Source organism: Copadichromis virginalis, linkage group LG6, assembly GCF_057382275.1.
Source record: "Copadichromis virginalis isolate Kocher_CV1m ecotype Utaka linkage group LG6, C_Virginalis_male_GT1.1, whole genome shotgun sequence".
In the NCBI taxonomy this organism is placed as follows: Eukaryota; Metazoa; Chordata; class Actinopteri; order Cichliformes; family Cichlidae; genus Copadichromis; species Copadichromis virginalis.
Window position 1 is genome coordinate 31,538,818 of NC_140623.1, and position 18,034 is coordinate 31,556,851.

Consider the following 18,034-nt stretch of genomic DNA (forward strand, 5'->3'; position numbering starts at 1 on the left):
GTTAGCTAGCTAAATGTTTACGAGACAAATAAAAAAAAAGCGACGTAATGTTTAAACGTATATGAGGCGGTTCAAAATTGCGCTGTTCAGGATAATTAACTACTGGGAGTTGTGGGCGTGCGCGAGATTTTGAGTTCGCGAGAGAAGAGTTTCCAGGCGTTTGGTTAACAGGTGCAGGTACTATTAACTTTTAACCGTCTCCCTGTCGATAAAATTACCAAATTTAAGTTGATGTTAATTGCGCAATATAGATGTTTTTCGCTGGTTTATGGTTTATGTCAACTGTGGGCCGAAATGAAGGACTATTTCCGACCTCTGAACGAGCTACTTTGTACTAACAGTTAGCCGTTAGTCAACTCCCGCGGTTTGCGCCATTTTTCTCCATGAGGATTAAAAAGGAGTCCAGTAATGAGGCACTGAGATTTTGCTCTTTGCATCAATGATACAAACGTGGTATACCAAAATCTCACACACCAAACTTATTGGTGAGGTTTTCGACACCTGAAACTCCTACCTAATCGTTAGTCACTCCTGTGACTCCCTTTACAGGCTAAATTCATGAACCTGAGTGGAAAGAAAAAAAAAAAAGATTTCGGACATAATGAGTGTGCCCCAAACGTGTTGGTATGTTAACTTAGGGACCAAAGATTTGTAGATTTTTAAAGTATCCAAACTGTAAAATATATCAGAGCTCTTTGAAAATAAGAAATGTGCTGTTGAAGCTCACATTTTTGTTACAATGTTATGTTTTTGTTTTTTTTTAAAAACATGTTTTGCTTTCCGTTTTTTCTCAGTTCTGTGCAAGTCTCAGTTTGCCAAGATGGCAGATGCCGAGTTCGTCAAGAGGATATTGCGGGCTGTCCTCCAGTCCAGCAAAGACGGCGTGTCAATTGACAACCTTCAGTCGGAGTACCGGTCACTGTGTGGAGAGAACATCCCACTGGAGAAGCTGGGCTTCTCAAAGCTCGAGGACTACCTCAGAAGCATTCCCTCCGTTGTGAAACTTGAGTACGGCATGGGTCAGGTGAGTGTATTGTTTAAAAAATGTTTTCCCTCTACACTACTGCCTCATCAAAGAACTGGGAGACGTATAACTGCTAGAAATTTTTATTAAACAATTTTTTATTAATCTTTACCTTAGTTACAGTGCTTAGCTGCAGTGTATGAGGAGACTGCCAACATTGCTCAATTGGTTGCCAGGCAGAAAACCTCGAAGAAATCTGGTCGCTCCCAGATTGTGAACTGCAAGATGAGATTCAAGCCTCCCAACTCGTACATGCTCAATGGTAGGTGTTTCTTAGTTGGAACAACTAATTAATCATGGTCTCGTCTTAGACAGAGAAGAAAAAAAAGATTAATGTCATAATGATTGGGCAGGTTTTCACACTGTATCTGTGGGGAAACATTGGTCATTATTTATATGGTTTGTTTTTCTTTCCTTGGTTTTAGTGAGGCCAAGGACTTCACTCCGCCAACCTTCTGCTCATAGTAAATGTTATTCATCAAAAAACCGTTCTTGGCCCTATGGTGGCTATAGAGGTTTCAGTGCCTCAGGGGACTACAGGTTAACAATATCTTCTTTACTTATTTATTCAAGGAATTATAAGCAATATTTAGACAATAAATTCAGCTTTGCAGAAATTCTTTGTCACACTCTGTCATAATCTTCTCAAATGCTAGGAAGTTGGACCAAGGTTTCAGCTCCATCACACCAGTTGAACACCGACAACCAGCTCCTCAACCAGCTTTAAAACCAGCATGTGTTACACTTAACAGGTGAAGATACACTTGTGGGCAAATTAAGCTTAAGCTCTCCTCAAAAAAATGTACTGTGTAATTTTAGTATGTATAGCCTTTAAGAATCATAGCTACATGAATGCAAAATTCTGTGTCCTGTTGAGTGACAGCTTATTGTTATGAAATCACATTGTGCTTTAAGATATCTATGTTGCTAACAGGAAAGAGAAGAACTTGATGAACTCCAAAGGTATTTGAGATTTTTCCTCTTTTTTTTTTTTTTTTTTCTGATAGCACAACTTTCTAAGTTGAATCCAAGTATAACAAGAGTTACACAAATATAGTGCTTTTGCATATATCTGCTTTTAAACTGCTCTTTGGGCATATTTTTTAGATCTTTTCAAGTCAGGCTTAGAAATGTATTACTAAAGAAAAGTACAAACAGTACCAAGCTTGTTAGCAAAGTGAATTTGGCCGTGCAGCATCACAATATATAACTCTTGTAATCAGCTGCACAGATGACAGTTTAACCAGCACCATATTGAAGTGTTTGACTTTTTATCAGCTATAGTGCTCAGAACAATGTATGGTCACAATAATCATAGGATCTGAAATGAAACAAAGTTTTGCTCTAGTGCTAATGATTGATTTAAGAAGTTAATACAGCATATGTATAAAGATTAACAACAAACAGCAGTGCTCTGCTTTTGAGACTGGCTTGTATCAAAGTGTATTTACTTAATTTCTATCTTTTCAAACATTTTTCAGAAGTGAACCTACAGCGAGTATCTATGCCCAGCCAATCCCAGGTACGGTCTGTTGCTGTTAATTTTGTCAATATTAGAATACAAAGTGCTCTTTAGATGGTCAGGACAATCTTAATACTTCTGAGTAAAAAAATACACTTAGAATCCATATTTATACTATTTCAATTAAACTATTTGATCACTGAAGTCACATCAGATGCTTTCTGTTTAAGAAAATAACTTTTGCATAGTTTTGATAATATGGTATAGTAGAAAGTTTTAACCCATAGGTGGCAATGCAACACATGATCGTTCAAATCCCTCCATGCAGGATAGTGAGTATGACGTGGAGCTGGTGCAGAGTCAAATAAGTCAGCTCCTGGAGAAGTACTACAGTGGACTGTGGATGTCAAAACTCTCAGAACTCTATTGTGATACGTTCAGTCGGAACCTCCATCCTCAGGTGCTCAGGGACATGGCAAAGTGGACACACGTGTGTACCGTAAGTTGAGTATTTTGGGTTTTTGTTTTTGTTTTTTGTTTTTTTGTTCTTTTTAATGTCTTGTTTTATGTTAGGTTGTAAACCCAGTGACAGTTTTCAATTTCACACTCAGTTCTGCAGTCTCAGAATCAATTATTTTGAAAACTTGTAGTTTAAAATGCCAAAAAAGGGTTAGTAAGGGTGGTTGTGGACGTATCGTGATGCCTTTTAAAAAAAGTACTTTTAGTCAAGTTTTTTTCTTTAACAAACTCTTAGGAAGTGATAGTATTTTCAGTTGAAATCGTTACCAGTACTAGTTTTCAGACCTATAGCAAATGAAAAAGTAATGCTAGGCCTCAGAGTTGTTGAAGCTAGCTTAAGAGAGGTGGCAGTCAATGAGCAGCAGTATGGCTTCATGCCAGAAGAGTGCACTAGAAGGAGCTTCACTGTGGCCTTTTCTCAATTTTAAGTACGCGAGTACGCACTCGCGTTCTCGGGGAGACCGGACTTGCCGAGACCGCACGGGAGTACGGACTTGCCGAGAACGTGAGCACAGACTCGCGATTTCTACATTTGGAACACCAGCGTACTTGATGATGTCACAGGTCCGGAGTTTTTACTGCTGTCCCCTCTTAATTTAACTGAGTAATATGTTATGAAGCTTAACTTTAATCACAGCCAAACCGATTTACTCAGGAACAAATAAAACACTGAAATAAACCAAACGTTAACTTTTAGAAGTGATCTAAGTGACTTATATATCATGTTTAACCTCAGTAGCGAAATAAAATAAAAATAGTGTACATGTATGTTTTAATAAAAACAAGCAGGTGAGATGTTAGAACGCTTTTATTTATATTTTAGTGGACACTCAATACAATAGGCAGCTGCTGGGGTTTGGGGTTTGTTTAACCTGAGTAGCGAAAAGACCGTAGGGGGGGTTGAAAATGTTGCGCCGGGAGTCCGCTGCTCTCGCCGGCTCTAGTGATCCTCAACCTCGCTATCGCCAGTGTGTGAATGTGTGTGTGAATGGGTGAATGACTGAATGTAGTGTAAAGCGCTTTGGGGTCCTATGGACTAGAAAAGCGCTATACAAATGCAGGCCATTTACCATGCAGGCCATATCTGCTATAGAGCTGGCGGGTCACAGACGTCTCCAAAAACATCAGAGCACATTTTGAAATATATGATATCTTGATAAATCGAGCAGATATTTGAAGCTTACACAGCTACATTCTCGCTTGAAAATAACTTAAAAGTTTATTTTGTGACTCAGAAAGAGTAATATTTAAAAGTTTTTAGCCCCGCACGTCCGCCATTACTGCATTTGAGTTTTGGACGAAATGCATTCTGGGATATTTAGCTGTACCAAGTCCACACAAGTCACCACCGATGCATGCTCGATAAAACGGGCGGAGCGAGAACACATCCGGGACTTTTTCGTGTTCTCGGCTTGATGCGTACTTTGAATTGGAACAGTACTTGGTCTCCGACTGATGACGTATCACGAGAACGCATATTGAGACAGGCCCTGTGTCTCTGTGGATGTAGAGAAAGCATATGATAAGGTGCCAGCTAACTATTGTACTGCACGAGGAAGTCAGGAGTGGCAAGGAGAAGCATGTGAGGTGGTATAGGATATGTATGCGGACACTGAAATGGTGGTGAGGTGTGTAATGGGAGTGACAGATGGGTTCAAGATGGGGATGGGATTACATCAGGGATCAGCTCTGAGCCCCTTCTTGCTTGCAGTGTTGATGGGCAGGTTGACAGATGAGGTCAAGTAGGAGTTTCCCTGGATGTCATCTGTGAGCACCAATCTGTAGTAAAAGTAGCGAGCAGGTGAAGGAGAGTCTGGAAAGATGGAGGTATGCACTGGAGTGAAGAAGAAAGTTGGATGCAAGACAGAATACACACGTATAAAATGAGAGGGAGGTAGCAGAGTTTAAGATGCTCAGAATTTCACTGGGAATGACCAGGATAGACAAGATTAAAAATGAGTCAGAGTTTGAGGAGACAAAGTTTGAGGCAAGGTTGAGATGGTTTGGAATTGTGCAAATGAGGTACAGTGGATTTATTAGACAAAGAATTTTAATGGAGCTGCCAGGCAGGAGTACATGTAAGATTCCTGGATTTAGTGAAGGTGGTCATGGAGAGGGTTAGAATGACAGAAGGGTGTTAGAGATGGGGTAAGTTGGAGGTGTGTTGCGGTCTTTGATTGTATGCTTAACAGCTTTATTTAAGATGTTCACTTTTTTGTGTGTCTCATTTATCTTCTTCCAAAGGTAGAGGAACTTTCCACCAACCGAGCCGACCAGCTGGTCTACCCTCCTCTGCCTACCAAGAAATCTCCTGTTCCTTTAAAGAGCACCACCAGCACTTCACAAGCATCGCTCAACAATTTAAGCACTACCAGCACACATTTTTCTTCATGTCCCTCAACACCTGAAAGCCCTTGTACACAAGTCACATTCAATCCCACTTCTGATTCTACACCATGTCCTCCATCAAAACCGTGTGCTGTTGTCTCAGCTGATGTTCGTCAGAAAATAAAGGAGCTCCTTTCCAAATACAGCCAGGGTCTGTGGGCCCATGCTATGCCCAAACTTTTTATGGAGGCATACAAGGTGCCATTCCCTGAGCATGTGCTGGACAACTTGTCTCTTTTGCTTGATATATGCAATGTGGAGTACCCCTCGCCACATGACAAGAAGAAGGTAAGAGATTGATGCAGTGTAGGTGACGTATAAGTTGAGTAAACAGCAGTAGGTGTTCTGATGGGTAACACAGAAACTGTAGGGGTGAAAATGGTGATTGTTTGCAGCTAAAACAACAATGATTTTAACAATGGTTATGTTTTCGTTCTTTCCTGTGATCAGGCCATCCTCTACAAATCAAGCAGAGCAGACATAAAACCCACAGACGGTCGAGAAAACCAGCAGGGTATAAGGCATCCTCTTCCTTCTGGTCTGAAGGTCCTGAGTCCTGTGGTTCCTCCCTCTTTAGTTCTTCCCTCAGTGCAATACCCATCAGTGCTGGTTACTGAAGTCAAGACCACCAATGCCGTTACTGTAAGGTGAGACAGACTTTATTAATGCAGACATTTTTGTACTTCTTAATGCATTATTAAATCTAAAAAATAATTTAAACCCAGTCAACAAAATGGAAGAGAAAAATCCAAAACCTTTTGTTATCAACATACCGTGATTCAGGGGGTTGGGAAGTTCATCTTGTAACCGGAAGGTTGCCGGTTCGATCCCCAGCTCTGTCTGTCTTGGTAAATGGCCTGTATTTATATAGCGCTTTACTAGTCCCTAAGGACCCCAAAGCGCTTTACATATCCAGTCATCCACCCATTCACACACACACACTGGTGATGGCAAGCTACATTGTAGCCACAGCCACCCTGGGGCGCACTGACAGAGGCGAGGCTGCCGGACACTGGCGCCACCGGGCCCTCTGACCACCACCAGTAGGCAATGGGTGAAGTGTCTTGCCCAAGGACACAACGACCGAGACTGTCCAAGCCGGGGCTCGAACCGGCAACCTTCCGATTACAAGGCGAACTCCCAACTCTTGAGCCACGATCCTGGCCGTTGGAGTAGTTCTCACCTACATATTGGTCGTTGTCCTTGGGCAAGACACTTCACCTACTGCCTACTGGTGATGGCCAGAGGGGCTGATGGCGTGATATGGCAGCCTCGCTTCTGTCAGTCTGCCCCAGGCCAGCTATGGCTACAACTGTAGCTTGCCTCCACCAGTGTGTGAATGTGAGAGTGAATGAATAGTGGAATTGTAAAGTGCTTTGAGGGTCTCGAAAAGCGCTATATAAACGCAATTTATTATTATTATTATTATTATTATTACATAATATCAATTCAGTCTTTTTTTTGTTTGTTTGTGATTTATTATGACTAAAATCATGTCTTGCAACCTTCATTATTTGGATTTAATTTGAAAATACAAAAATGTTTTCCCCCACAGTAAGTTATGACAAATTGAAGAGTGAAGTGAAAATCTGTCTTTCTTCAGGTATGTAGGTGAGAATTACTCCAACGCCCAGGAAGCCATGGAGGATGCCATGCAAACCTTTTACAGCCAAAACTCCATTCAGCATCCTGTGTCTAATCCCATAGTTGGTCAGCTTGTAGCTGTCAGAGGTGAGGATGGAGCTGAGATGGCCAGAGGGCAGGTGTTAGAGGTCACAGGCCCCAACAAGGTCAAGGTAAATTTCTTGAATTTATTTATTTTTAACCATAGTTCTGTGCTAGTGTGTTTATGAGTCCTTAAAGTCCTAAATGTTTATATTTAAAATATCTAGTTGCACCCACTACAATTTTAGTCACCCTGAGAGTTTCTGACACACAATGTCACTGTTTTTGTTGTTGTTGTTGTTTTTTTTAATCCCCTTTATGCGTCTCAGTAAATTATATTGATAGAGCCAAGCTTTTTAATTTGGCTAAACCATCAGGCAGTTTTTATAAGTGTAAGAGCATTTAACTGTCCAAAAGTCTTGATCCATGTCTCATTTCTCTATATTTTGCTGGGAAAATTGGAGATGGTGGCAGTGATTTATGAAACATGAATAGAAGTAAAGCATATACAGACTTGAACAGACTTGAAAGTCAATATTGGTATGCCCACATGTTACTCTTTAACACAGACTGAACTCTGTTTCTTGGAATTTCTTTAAGTGGTGCTCAGGAAGAGTTCTCCAGGCATATTGAAGGTCATTCAAAGCTCTTCTTTTTGTTTCATTCTCGGACTAGATCAGCGGTCCCCAACCCCCGGGCCTCGGACCGGTACCGGTCCGTGAGTCGTTTGGTACCGGGCCGCAAAAGTTGAGGCTCAGGTGTGAAATGTATGGTTTTTATCGGTTTTCAGCGTTATTTTGTTATCATTTTTATCGTTAACTCGGTTTTCCTGGGTCTTTTCACGTGTGTTATGAATAAATCTTCTTTTTTTTCGGTACCGGTACTAGTTTTATTTTGTTGTATTTATCCGCGACACCTTAAAGGCTGGTCCGTGAAAATATTGTCAGGCATAAACCGGTCCGTGGTGCAAAAAAGGTTGGAGACCGCTTGTCTAGATGATCCCACACATTGGTGGATTAAAATCTAATGATACTACTGTTTCCCTTTCTTAAGAATTAGTTGAAGAAGATGAGTTTGATAGTGTGGCTGTTAGTCTATGTAAATAAAAAAAAAAATGCAAGTTTAAGGACGAGTGACTTACGAAAATGGCATGCTTACGCAAATTAAGATAGGCAGCATAGTTTGCTTTGAAAGTATTTTAAACTTGACACACTGGAAAATTTGTATTTGCATGGGTTTCTCCAGTTTCTCACAATACAAAGAAATTTGAATTTATTGTTCTGTCTCTGCCAGAAAGTGTAATTTTGACCTCTCCTGCAACAAAAAAATGTATTTCCCTTGGATTAGTTCTCCATACTGTGCACTCTCAGTTGGGTTCAGCTATGGTTTCCTCGCTGCTCTGTACAGTCAGTAAAATGGCCAGTTCTCCACATGTTTGGTCGCACACTCCCACCTCTTACCCACTCTGCTTTACAGGGAGTGCAGAATTATTAGGCAAATGAGTATTTTGTCCACATCATCCTCTTCATGCATGTTGTCTTACTCCAAGCTGTATAGGCTCGAAAGCCTACTACCAATTAAGCATATTAGGTGATGTGCATCTCTGTAATAAGAAGGGGTGTGGTCTAATGACATCAACACCCTATATCAGGTGTGCATAATTATTAGGCAACGTCCTTTCCTTTGGAAAAATGGGTCAAAAGAAGGACTTGACAGGCTCAGAAAAGTCAAAAATAGTGAGATATCTTGCAGAGGGATGCAGCAGTCTCAAAATTGCAAAGCTTCTGAAGCGTGATCATCGAACAATCAAACGTTTCATTCAAAATAGTCAACAGGGTCGCAAGAAGCGTGTGGAAAAACCAAGGCGCCAAATAACTGCCCATGAACTGAGAAAAGTCAAGCGTGCAGCTGCCAAGATGCCACTTGCCACCAGTTTGGCCATATTTCAGAGCTGCAACATCACTGGAGTGCCCAAAAGCACAAGGTGTGCAATACTCAGAGACATGGCCAAGGTAAGAAAGGCTGAAAGACGACCACCACTGAACAAGACACACAAGCTGAAACGTCAAGACTGGGCCAAGAAATATCTCAAGACTGTTTTTTCTAAGGTTTTATGGACTGATGAAATGAGAGTGAGTCTTGATGGGCCAGATGGATGGGCCCGTGGCTGGATTGGTAAAGGGCAGAGAGCTCCAGTCCGACTCAGACGCCAGCAAGGTGGAGTACTGGTTTGGGCTGGTATCATCAAAGATGAGCTTGTGGGGCCTTTTCGGGTTGAGGATGGAGTCAAGCTCAACTCCCAGTCCTACTGCCAGTTTCTGGAAGACACCTTCTTCAAGCAGTGGTACAGGAAGAAGTCTGCATCCTTCAAGAAAAACATGATTTTCATGCAGGACAATGCTCCATCACACGCGTCCAAGTACTCCACAGCGTGGCTGGCAAGAAAGGGTATAAAAGAAGAAAAACTAATGACATGGCCACCTTGTTCACCTGATCTGAACCCCATTGAGAACCTGTGGTCCATCATCAAATGTGAGATTTACAAGGAGGGAAAACAGTACACCTCTCTGAACAGTGTCTGGGAGGCTGTGGTTGCTGCTGCACGCAATGTTGATGGTGAACAGATCAAAACACTGACAGAATCCATGGATGGCAGGCTTTTGAGTGTCCTTGCAAAGAAAGGTGGCTATCTTGGTCGCCGATTTGTTTTTGTTTTGTTTTTGAATGTCAGAAATGTATATTTGCCTAATAATTATGCACAGTAATAGTCACCTGCACACACAGATACCCCCCTAAAATAGCTAAAACTAAAAACAAACTAAAAACTACTTCCAAAAACATTCAGCTTTGATATTAATGAGTTTTTTGGGTTCATTGAGAACATGGTTGTTGTTCAATAATAAAATTATTTCTCAAAAATACAACTTGACTAATAATTATGCACTCCCTGTAGTTCAGAATCCCATGCTCACCTTGGCAGTTAATTATTATTATTATTATTATTATTATTATTATTATTATTATTATTTTATCTAAATACTATAACGTATACATTTATTTATCTATAACATCTGTCTAGCTCTGGCTCATGTTATAGCATCTTTCATGTCAAAATATTTGTTTAAAATTCAGCACCCCTAGAAATTCAGTATTTGATGAATAAGCCCTGTGTAGGAATATGAGATGATGGTTTTATTTTAACAGAGGTAAAAGGATTTTTTTTATTTTTTTTTATAAATGCCAAATTACCCCCTTTTGTGGTTCTAATGTTAAACTAAACCAACTTTATGTACACTTGCAAAGAGTGCATTCTTACTTTTGAAAATTAATACTCTGTATGTTTTTGTTGTTGTTGTTGTTTTATTGTAAGTTTAGTCTCAAATTGTGTGAGACTGATGTATAAGCGCCATCACAATACAATGTGTATTAAAAGGCGTCCAAAAGTCTTATAATATTTAGTGTGTGTGTGTGTGTGTGTGTGTGTGTGTGTGTGTGTGTGTGTGTGTACGTAGACATGTGAAACCAAAGAACCTCTCTGTGTGTCTGTCAGGTTTACTACATGGATTATGGCTTCTCTGTAGAGACTAACATGAAAAATCTGCTGGAACTACGCAGGGACTTTCTTTCCCTGCCCTTTCAAGCCACTAATGTTCAGCTTGCAGGTATGTAGAACATTAGGAAATTCTGTTTAACTGTTTTATACAGAACAAACTCAATCTCTAGATAAAGGAAGTGTTTTTAGGAGTTTCTGTTACCCTGATGCTCTTGCCATTGTCTTCATCTTTTTCCATTTCTTTACTATCCTCCTGTCAGGCCTAGAAAGATTCAGCTCCCATCCATTGGTGCTCTCACTTATGGATAATGTGGCAATTGGAAAGATCCTGCTGATGGAAACATTAGAGCCATGCCAAGAGAGTGAAGTACCTACAGCAGTACTTTATGATACTTCACAGGATGACGACCTCAACATCAACTCCGCCTGCCTGAAGGTTCTACAGGACAAGACCATGAACAACCCTCTGTCTGTAGGTTTACATATTATTGAGGATATACCTTTTTTTTTTTTTTTTTTTTTTTTTAAATAAAATGTGGTCAGACAATTAGTTCTAGTGGGGAAGACTTAGATTTGTAATTATTTTCCTCCCCTTTTCATATTTTTCTTATAAACTCAACATAACCACTAAGTGGTGCTGTGTTACCCGTACTTTATTGTGTCTTATGTTACAGTAGGGGTGTGTGTTTGCGTGTGTGGGTGGTTTGGAAACTGCAGTTTTATATTCAGCTTTGGGCAAAGTGATTTGTTAGCCCTCAGGCAGAGCTTGCTGCTTGTTATTTTTCCTGAGAAACACGTGTTACTTGATTTAAAAATGCAAGAGTACAAAAATAACTTTGGGAGTGCAGCAAAACTTTCATTATCTTCATTGTTTTTTTTTGTTTTTTTTTTAATGTATTGTAGTAATAAAATTGCTTTTTTTTTTAAATGAGTTCATTATTCTTCAATAAATTAATCTGGGTTTCATTTATTGAAGCATAATGCACTCATTTTAGCTCATCAAATGGCCAGAAATAAGATGAAAATGCAAAGACTGTTTTGTGCGTGAGACTCTAACCATTATCATCATTGCTGCATCACACAAGTTTTTGATGAATTCTTCCAGCATTGTATAATATGATACTGTTGCCTGTAGGTAAATGTTACCTATCAGGATGTGTCTGTCACAAATGTGTGTCAAGATGGCACCTTGTACTGCCAGCTCCCTTCCCGTGGAACTGCAAGACTGAGCAAGTTACTAGAAGAAACGGAGGCCTACTTCATTTCCCAGGTATATAATACTTTATAGTACATACATTCATGGAAGAGTGGAAGACAATGGAATAAGGGTATTTCCACATACTATGTGTGCAGGATTGTATTTTTCGTCATGTGTTTTTGTGAGAAGTTATAAACAGCTCAGAGAATGTAGTGATAAAGATAAGGAGGGGGAAAAATACATTCCCCATACTGGGCCTCAGGGACAATGAGGTTTTTGTGCAGTTGTTGTACCTCACATTGGCTGTTTAAATTGCTTTTCAGAAGCATGCATTTACTTTAAATACAAAGAACAATGAATGCAAAAAAACATCTAGTTTAAAAAAAAAAAAAAAAAAAAATTGTTCTTGTTGGAGGTTTTTCCTTAAGGATGACCTTTGAGCACGAATGGCTTCCTTTCTTCTTCTTTTTTTGTGCCTGTCTTTTATCTCGTTGACAGTGCATTTGATCCCCACCAAAGACTTCAGACACTTGTCTGTCATTTACTGGGATTTATTCATTATTTGTACTTCTCTCAGATATGAGTTCCTTGCAACTGCCGTTTCACCTGTGGAATGGGCAAAGCTTTCTAACACTGTTACTGGGTTTTTCTGTTTGTTTGTCGTCGTCCCCCCCCCCACTACTAGATCACATCTGAGTTCCTGGTGTCTAGGCCCTTCATTGGCAAGTTCTGTCTAGCTCGCTACAAAGAAAAGTGGGCCAGAGTTGAGGTAGGAATCAAATATTGGCAATGTATTTGTTTGAAGACTTAAAAATAATTGAAAGAAATGTTTTGAGAATGGCAAAAATCATGACCAGTAAGTTTTTCTTCTTCTTCATCTTCTGTTGCTTTTAATTTTAGATCACCAATATGTACGGTAACAGAGTGATGGAGATTTCTGTCATTGACTTTGGTGTCCCAGCAACACTAGAACTCACTGATCTTCGGGAGATCCCCCCTCTTCTTTTGAAAGACTTCATTATCATCCCACCACAGGTTAGTTACTTGTGTTTGTTCTAGGTGATGGAGAGATCAGTGGTCAGACAGGCTTCACGAGTTTTGTAACACATGTAAAGGTTTGTAAGTGTGTCTTCTCCAGGCTATTAAATGTCGCCTAGCTGACCTTCCTGTTCCTGAGGGTGACTGGAGCCAAGAGGCCATTCTGTGGGTGAAGGAGGCTGTTATGGGCTCTGAAGCCTGTAGAATGAAGGTACTATCTACATCAAAAAATACTTGGTAAATGCTGCTGATAATAAAATCTTCACTTTGAAGCACAGTAACTTGTAATTGCATACTGGAATAATGGCCAGTGTGAAAGAAGTGATTTTTGACAAATTTTCAGGTAAATGGAATGAAGTATCTCTAAACAGGAAAGATTTGACTGTTGAGACATACCATAACCAGCATTGCTAGTGGAAGAGCTATGGACAGCATCTACTAGCACTGGTCTAACGATCCACAAACCATGAACTTCTGATGGATAATGAGAATGTGTTGGACCAAATATGATTTGTGTTGGCTCTTTCACTCAAAATGCACAGAATAAAGGATCTGCTGTATTAGTGCTGTACATCACAGGGCAAATCACAGGTCTTGTAGGTTCTAACAGTGTGTTAGACTTCTGGTTGTCGTATTTTGATTCATTAGTAGACGTGCAGTTAAATATCAGTTAACTCCAAAGTGCAACTGTGTAAAGCAGTCACGATAAATTTAAGCTCTCAATTTGTACATTTTGTCCATGCATTCTTTTAACCATTCTTTTCATTTTCAGATCTTGAAATTAAACCAGGACACAAAGGACACGCTTGTCTATATGTATCTTTTCATTGGCGTTGGCGGTCAGCATTTGGACGAGAGCATCAACCATCACTTGGCCCAGTCAGAGTTGTGGAAGAAGCTCACAATACAAAACAACACACTCACCAGTTGCAACATGAATACAGGTAATGGTGCGCATCATAAACATTCTGGGTCTGAAATACTTCCTACCAGCAGTAAACATTTGACCTGAAACTTTTATTTTTAATTTTTTTTATTTAAGCTCATAATCTCTAATGTAATATTTGGAATGGGGTGCTGTTTAAACTTGTAGGTCTCACTCCTGTGATGGAGAGGTCGTCTCTCAGCAGCTCAGTCTCGAATCCCGCTGTGAAGGCTTCACCGCAGCTACGTCACATAGCAGGGGGCGGGGATGCTACCACCAAAACTCAGACGCAACTACTTCAGCTGCCACCTCTGCTGGATCTCCCCTTGGTGCGTGAAGATGAGATAACCTTCTATTGGGAGTAAAAGATGGCTGCAAGAATAGTCTGTGTGCTTGAATAGTCTCAAGCACGCAGCCCTGGCTTTAAGCACAAAACTCCTCCCTACCACTCCTTTAAATGCTTTTGTTGCCAGGGGAGCCAATCTGAAAAAAGTTGGTTTAGAGGGGAGCATGGTGAAGCCAAAGTGGTTTGTTTCAGAGAGAATAAACTGAAGTTCATCAAGGCTTAGTTTAAAATAAAACAATTGTTTTGCATGGTGAAACATGCAGTTACTCTACTACAGTCCAACAATAAAACTGTAACATTGAAGCATTGAAAATGAATAGAGTTTTCCAGTTAAAAGTTCAACATAATCTTGCTGTTCAAATTTGGGGGGGGGGGGGGTGTGTGTGTGTGTGTGTGTGTGTGTGAGCAATTTCTCACATCCGTTTACAGATTATGGTCAAATTAAATTAGTAAAGAATATGGGTTTGGGGTTATTCCAGACCCAAAAAAAGCTGGAGTACCAAGAAGTCATTTTCCTTGTCCTCTTCTTTCAGCCTGGTCAGAATATAGATGTGTTCGTACCAGTGGCATGCCACCCTGGTTACTTTGTGCTGCAGGCTTGGCATGACCTGCATAAGCTGGTGGTGTTGATGGGGGAGATGATGCTTTATTACAACCAGACAGGGAAGACCAACCCAACCACCACCATCCAGAAAGGGCACATCTATGCTGCCAAAATAGACAAAAAGTAAGTCGACACATGGCTGCTAAAGGTCTGTCAGTTTTTCCCGAAATAAATCAACTACTTCATTTATTCTCTCTCCTTCCCTAACACATTGTTGTCTTTGTAGCATATTTTTGAGACTCCAAAATTATAAAAGATATTCTTAAAGAATTCTTCTTTTATAAGTTTATATTAGGAGGAAAACCTTCAACTGCTTTGCTGTGTGATGCCAAGGTTCACAGTTTAAAATCAATAAGTTGCTATTGTGTCAGGGTCAATGGCTTAACCGATGTTTACCTGTATGTAGTTGGCACCGTGTGAAGGTGAAGGGGAGTCTTTCCAATGGCTTGGTGTCTGTCTACCAGCTGGACTACGGTAAGCATGAGCTAGTCCACAGTACGCTCATCAGGCCCTTAATAGAGGAGTTCAGACAGCTGCCCTTCCAGGCTATGACTGCACAACTGGCAGGTGAGTTATTGTCTTCATATAGCTTCACTGGTTTTTTACATATAGATGGATAGTAGGGGTGCAACGATACGCAAAATTCACGGTTCGGTTCGATACTTTGGTGTCACGGTTCGATATTTTTTCGACACAAAAAATGTTCATGCCTTTTTAATTTGTCATTCATTAAAATTATAAATATGTTTTAACTCAAAAGTAGTTTTTAAATTTAATGTTGCTGAAACAAAAAAAATAATAAAAAAATAAAATCTATCTGATCGAGAAATCACTCATCTTTGGAAAAGAGGGTTTATTACAGAGAAATGGCTCTTTCCAAAATAAAAGCTATACTATACGCTTCTTCTGGGCTATATTCTCAGCAGCATATTAAACATATCAGGTCCCCATAAGGAGAAGCATGTGCTAACGGCTGTCTAAATGACTCGGGTAAAGTTTGTAGCATGCGTGCTTATTGTTTTTGTCTGCTTCCACTTGTCTTTGCACTAGGATGATGTTGGCGTAAATGTGCAGTCATATTCATTGTGTTCCCACTAGTGCTGTCAGCGTTAATCTCGTTAAAATTACTTTAACGCCATAATGGCGCAAATCTCCATTAACGAGCTACCGCGGATCACCCCGTGTGTGGGGCTGGACGGCGTCAACACGTTAATGAGCTAACTGCGCTAACGCACTAGTTCCCACCAATGTAATTGAGCATTACGTGGCACATCCGACATACTGTTTTACTGTTGTCCATGGCGCGCTTACCTTCAGGGTCATGCTTCACATGAAAACCAAAATAGTTCCAAATGCCAGATCTGAATGAGGGTGGGGGAGGTTCAATTTCGGGTAGCGTTCAGGCATTTGCCATGTTGCAGCGAGCTTAGCTTCTGTCTCGCTAGCACGCAGTGTAATAAATACAAAGAAAATTGTGGCAGTTTCAACTTATGTGACACACTCAACTCCAGGTACACGACGCCCAGCTGAAAAAACTTCACGCAAGTAGAGTTGCCCGAGATTCACAGAATTTACAGAAAATGTAACATTTTTGTGATATATCTCGTTGTCGGGGCGATAAATGTCTTATATCGGGATATGAGGTTTTGGTCATATCCCACAGCCCTAGGTACAATTATGTCTACTATTGGAATAGCAAAATTCTGTTTGAGGGTTAGCTACCATCTGAAACCTGGAGTGTCCTTCATGGGACTGCTTGCCACTTGCAAAGAAGTGTTCAACAAGCAAATCTTGTTGCATGTGACTTAACTTGACAGCCCAACTTAGTAACCAATCAATCAATTTATTTATAAGCACATTTTAAAAAGGTAAAAAGTAGAACAAACACAAAGAACAAAACAAAAACTGAGTCAGAATTAAAAGCTAGTGAGTAAAGATGTGTTTTCAGACAGGTTTTAAAGATGTCGAGTGTTGGAGAGATCTTAGTTTGAAGAGGCAGACTGTTCCAAAGTTTGGCCTATTTTAGCCTGCTTCAAGGAAAATCAGAAGCAACTTACCAGCTGACTGAGTTCTATTTGGAGGTTTTGTTAGTTGAAAGATCAGAGAGGTGTGACGGAGATCATCCATCCATCCATCCAAACATAGTCACTACTACCAATCAATATAGTGGAAGCCAAAATGCAAAAGGCCGTGGGGGGGGTGTTGTAGTAGACATGTCCATGTTTTATATGAAATTTGTGGTGTACACATACTAGTTGTTTCCTTTTCCTGATCACACAGGTGTAACACAGCACCAATGGTCAGAGGATTCCTCGATGTTATTCAGAAATCATGTAGAGAATCGCGCACTGGTCGCAGTGGTGGACAGTGTGCAAGATGTGTCGGAGGTCAAAGGTGAGCCTTGGGAGCGCAGGTTGACAGTTTACCTAGTGGACACCACAGTGGATAATCAGGACCTTTGGATCCACACAGTTATCACTGCGATTGATGTCGAGCTGTCTTGAACTTCCTAGAATGGAAACACAAGCATGGGGATAAATGTCCTCTGTTCTGTTTCAGTGTTCATTATTCTGTACGAAGACTTTTGAGATTTGGTAGGGTCACAGTCTTGAAGTTAATAAAAATTTCCTGCATTTTTCTTTTGGTTCTAGTTAAGCCATATGTGTTCTTTATTGCATGTTTTGCTTTTTCTTTAAGCTGAGCTGACTTTGCAGAGTTTGATATTGCAGTGAATCCAGCTGTTTATTTATATAATATATATTTGAAATGTATACTTATGAAGAAATTGTTGTTGTTTTTTTTGTGGGGGGGGGGTTTGCATGTGCGTCCATACCTTCTGGCTCAAAAAGTTTAATTCTGATTACAATTTTCTAGATAGGGTCATAAATCCATTAAATTTTTCCTTATATCAACAATGTCAGTTTAACGGTTTGTTGGGCAAATATTGGGGGGGGGGGTGAGCAATTTCTTGTCAGCAGATTCTTGCAAGTGTGATGTGTATTTTCAAAATATAGAAAGCATGCACCGTATAAAGATTTCAAGTTTAACCTCTGCCTTCCAGTATCATTTTGTATAATGGACAATATAGTTTAATGTTGAATGTTTAATGTTAGCGTTTTCACATTTAACCCCTGATTTCACTTTTACATTTCACATTTCTACCTTTCTTCTAACCTTTAAAGGCACTTTTGTCAAGCAAAAGAGCTGTCTAGTAAGTTTGAAATATGTTGTTTTATAATATTAAAGGAGCTCAGATTATTCATGTCCAGTTATTTAAAATTGATACCTGGTATCCATTACCCATCTTAGTCC

General features: G+C 40.1%; 1 protein-coding gene across 5 annotated transcripts; it reads left to right on the top strand.

The window, feature by feature from the left end:
• The first annotated feature begins 92 nt into the window (after nt 1–92).
• tdrd7a (tudor domain containing 7 a) lies at nt 93–17,980 on the top strand. Of its 5 annotated transcripts, none has more exons than XM_085459848.1 (23): nt 105–177; nt 550–624; nt 795–1,024; nt 1,142–1,286; nt 1,450–1,564; nt 1,681–1,776; nt 1,959–1,987; nt 2,506–2,546; nt 2,815–2,985; nt 5,250–5,681; nt 5,844–6,040; nt 6,997–7,189; nt 10,609–10,720; nt 10,872–11,083; nt 11,747–11,881; nt 12,495–12,578; nt 12,710–12,844; nt 12,948–13,058; nt 13,620–13,791; nt 13,941–14,101; nt 14,652–14,845; nt 15,129–15,289; nt 17,003–17,980. In XM_085459848.1, exons 3-23 carry the CDS (start codon nt 821–823, stop codon nt 17,224–17,226), a joined length of 3,324 nt encoding a protein of 1,107 aa, XP_085315974.1. In that variant the 5' UTR covers nt 105–177; nt 550–624; nt 795–820; the 3' UTR covers nt 17,227–17,980. The 5 variants fall into 5 exon arrangements, with proteins under 5 accessions (XP_085315976.1, XP_085315971.1, XP_085315974.1 ...); XM_085459847.1 differs by lacking the exon at nt 105–177 and adding an exon at nt 185–453; XM_085459850.1 differs by lacking the exon at nt 550–624 and having other exon boundaries at nt 93–171.
• The last annotated feature ends 54 nt before the right edge of the window (nt 17,981–18,034 follow it).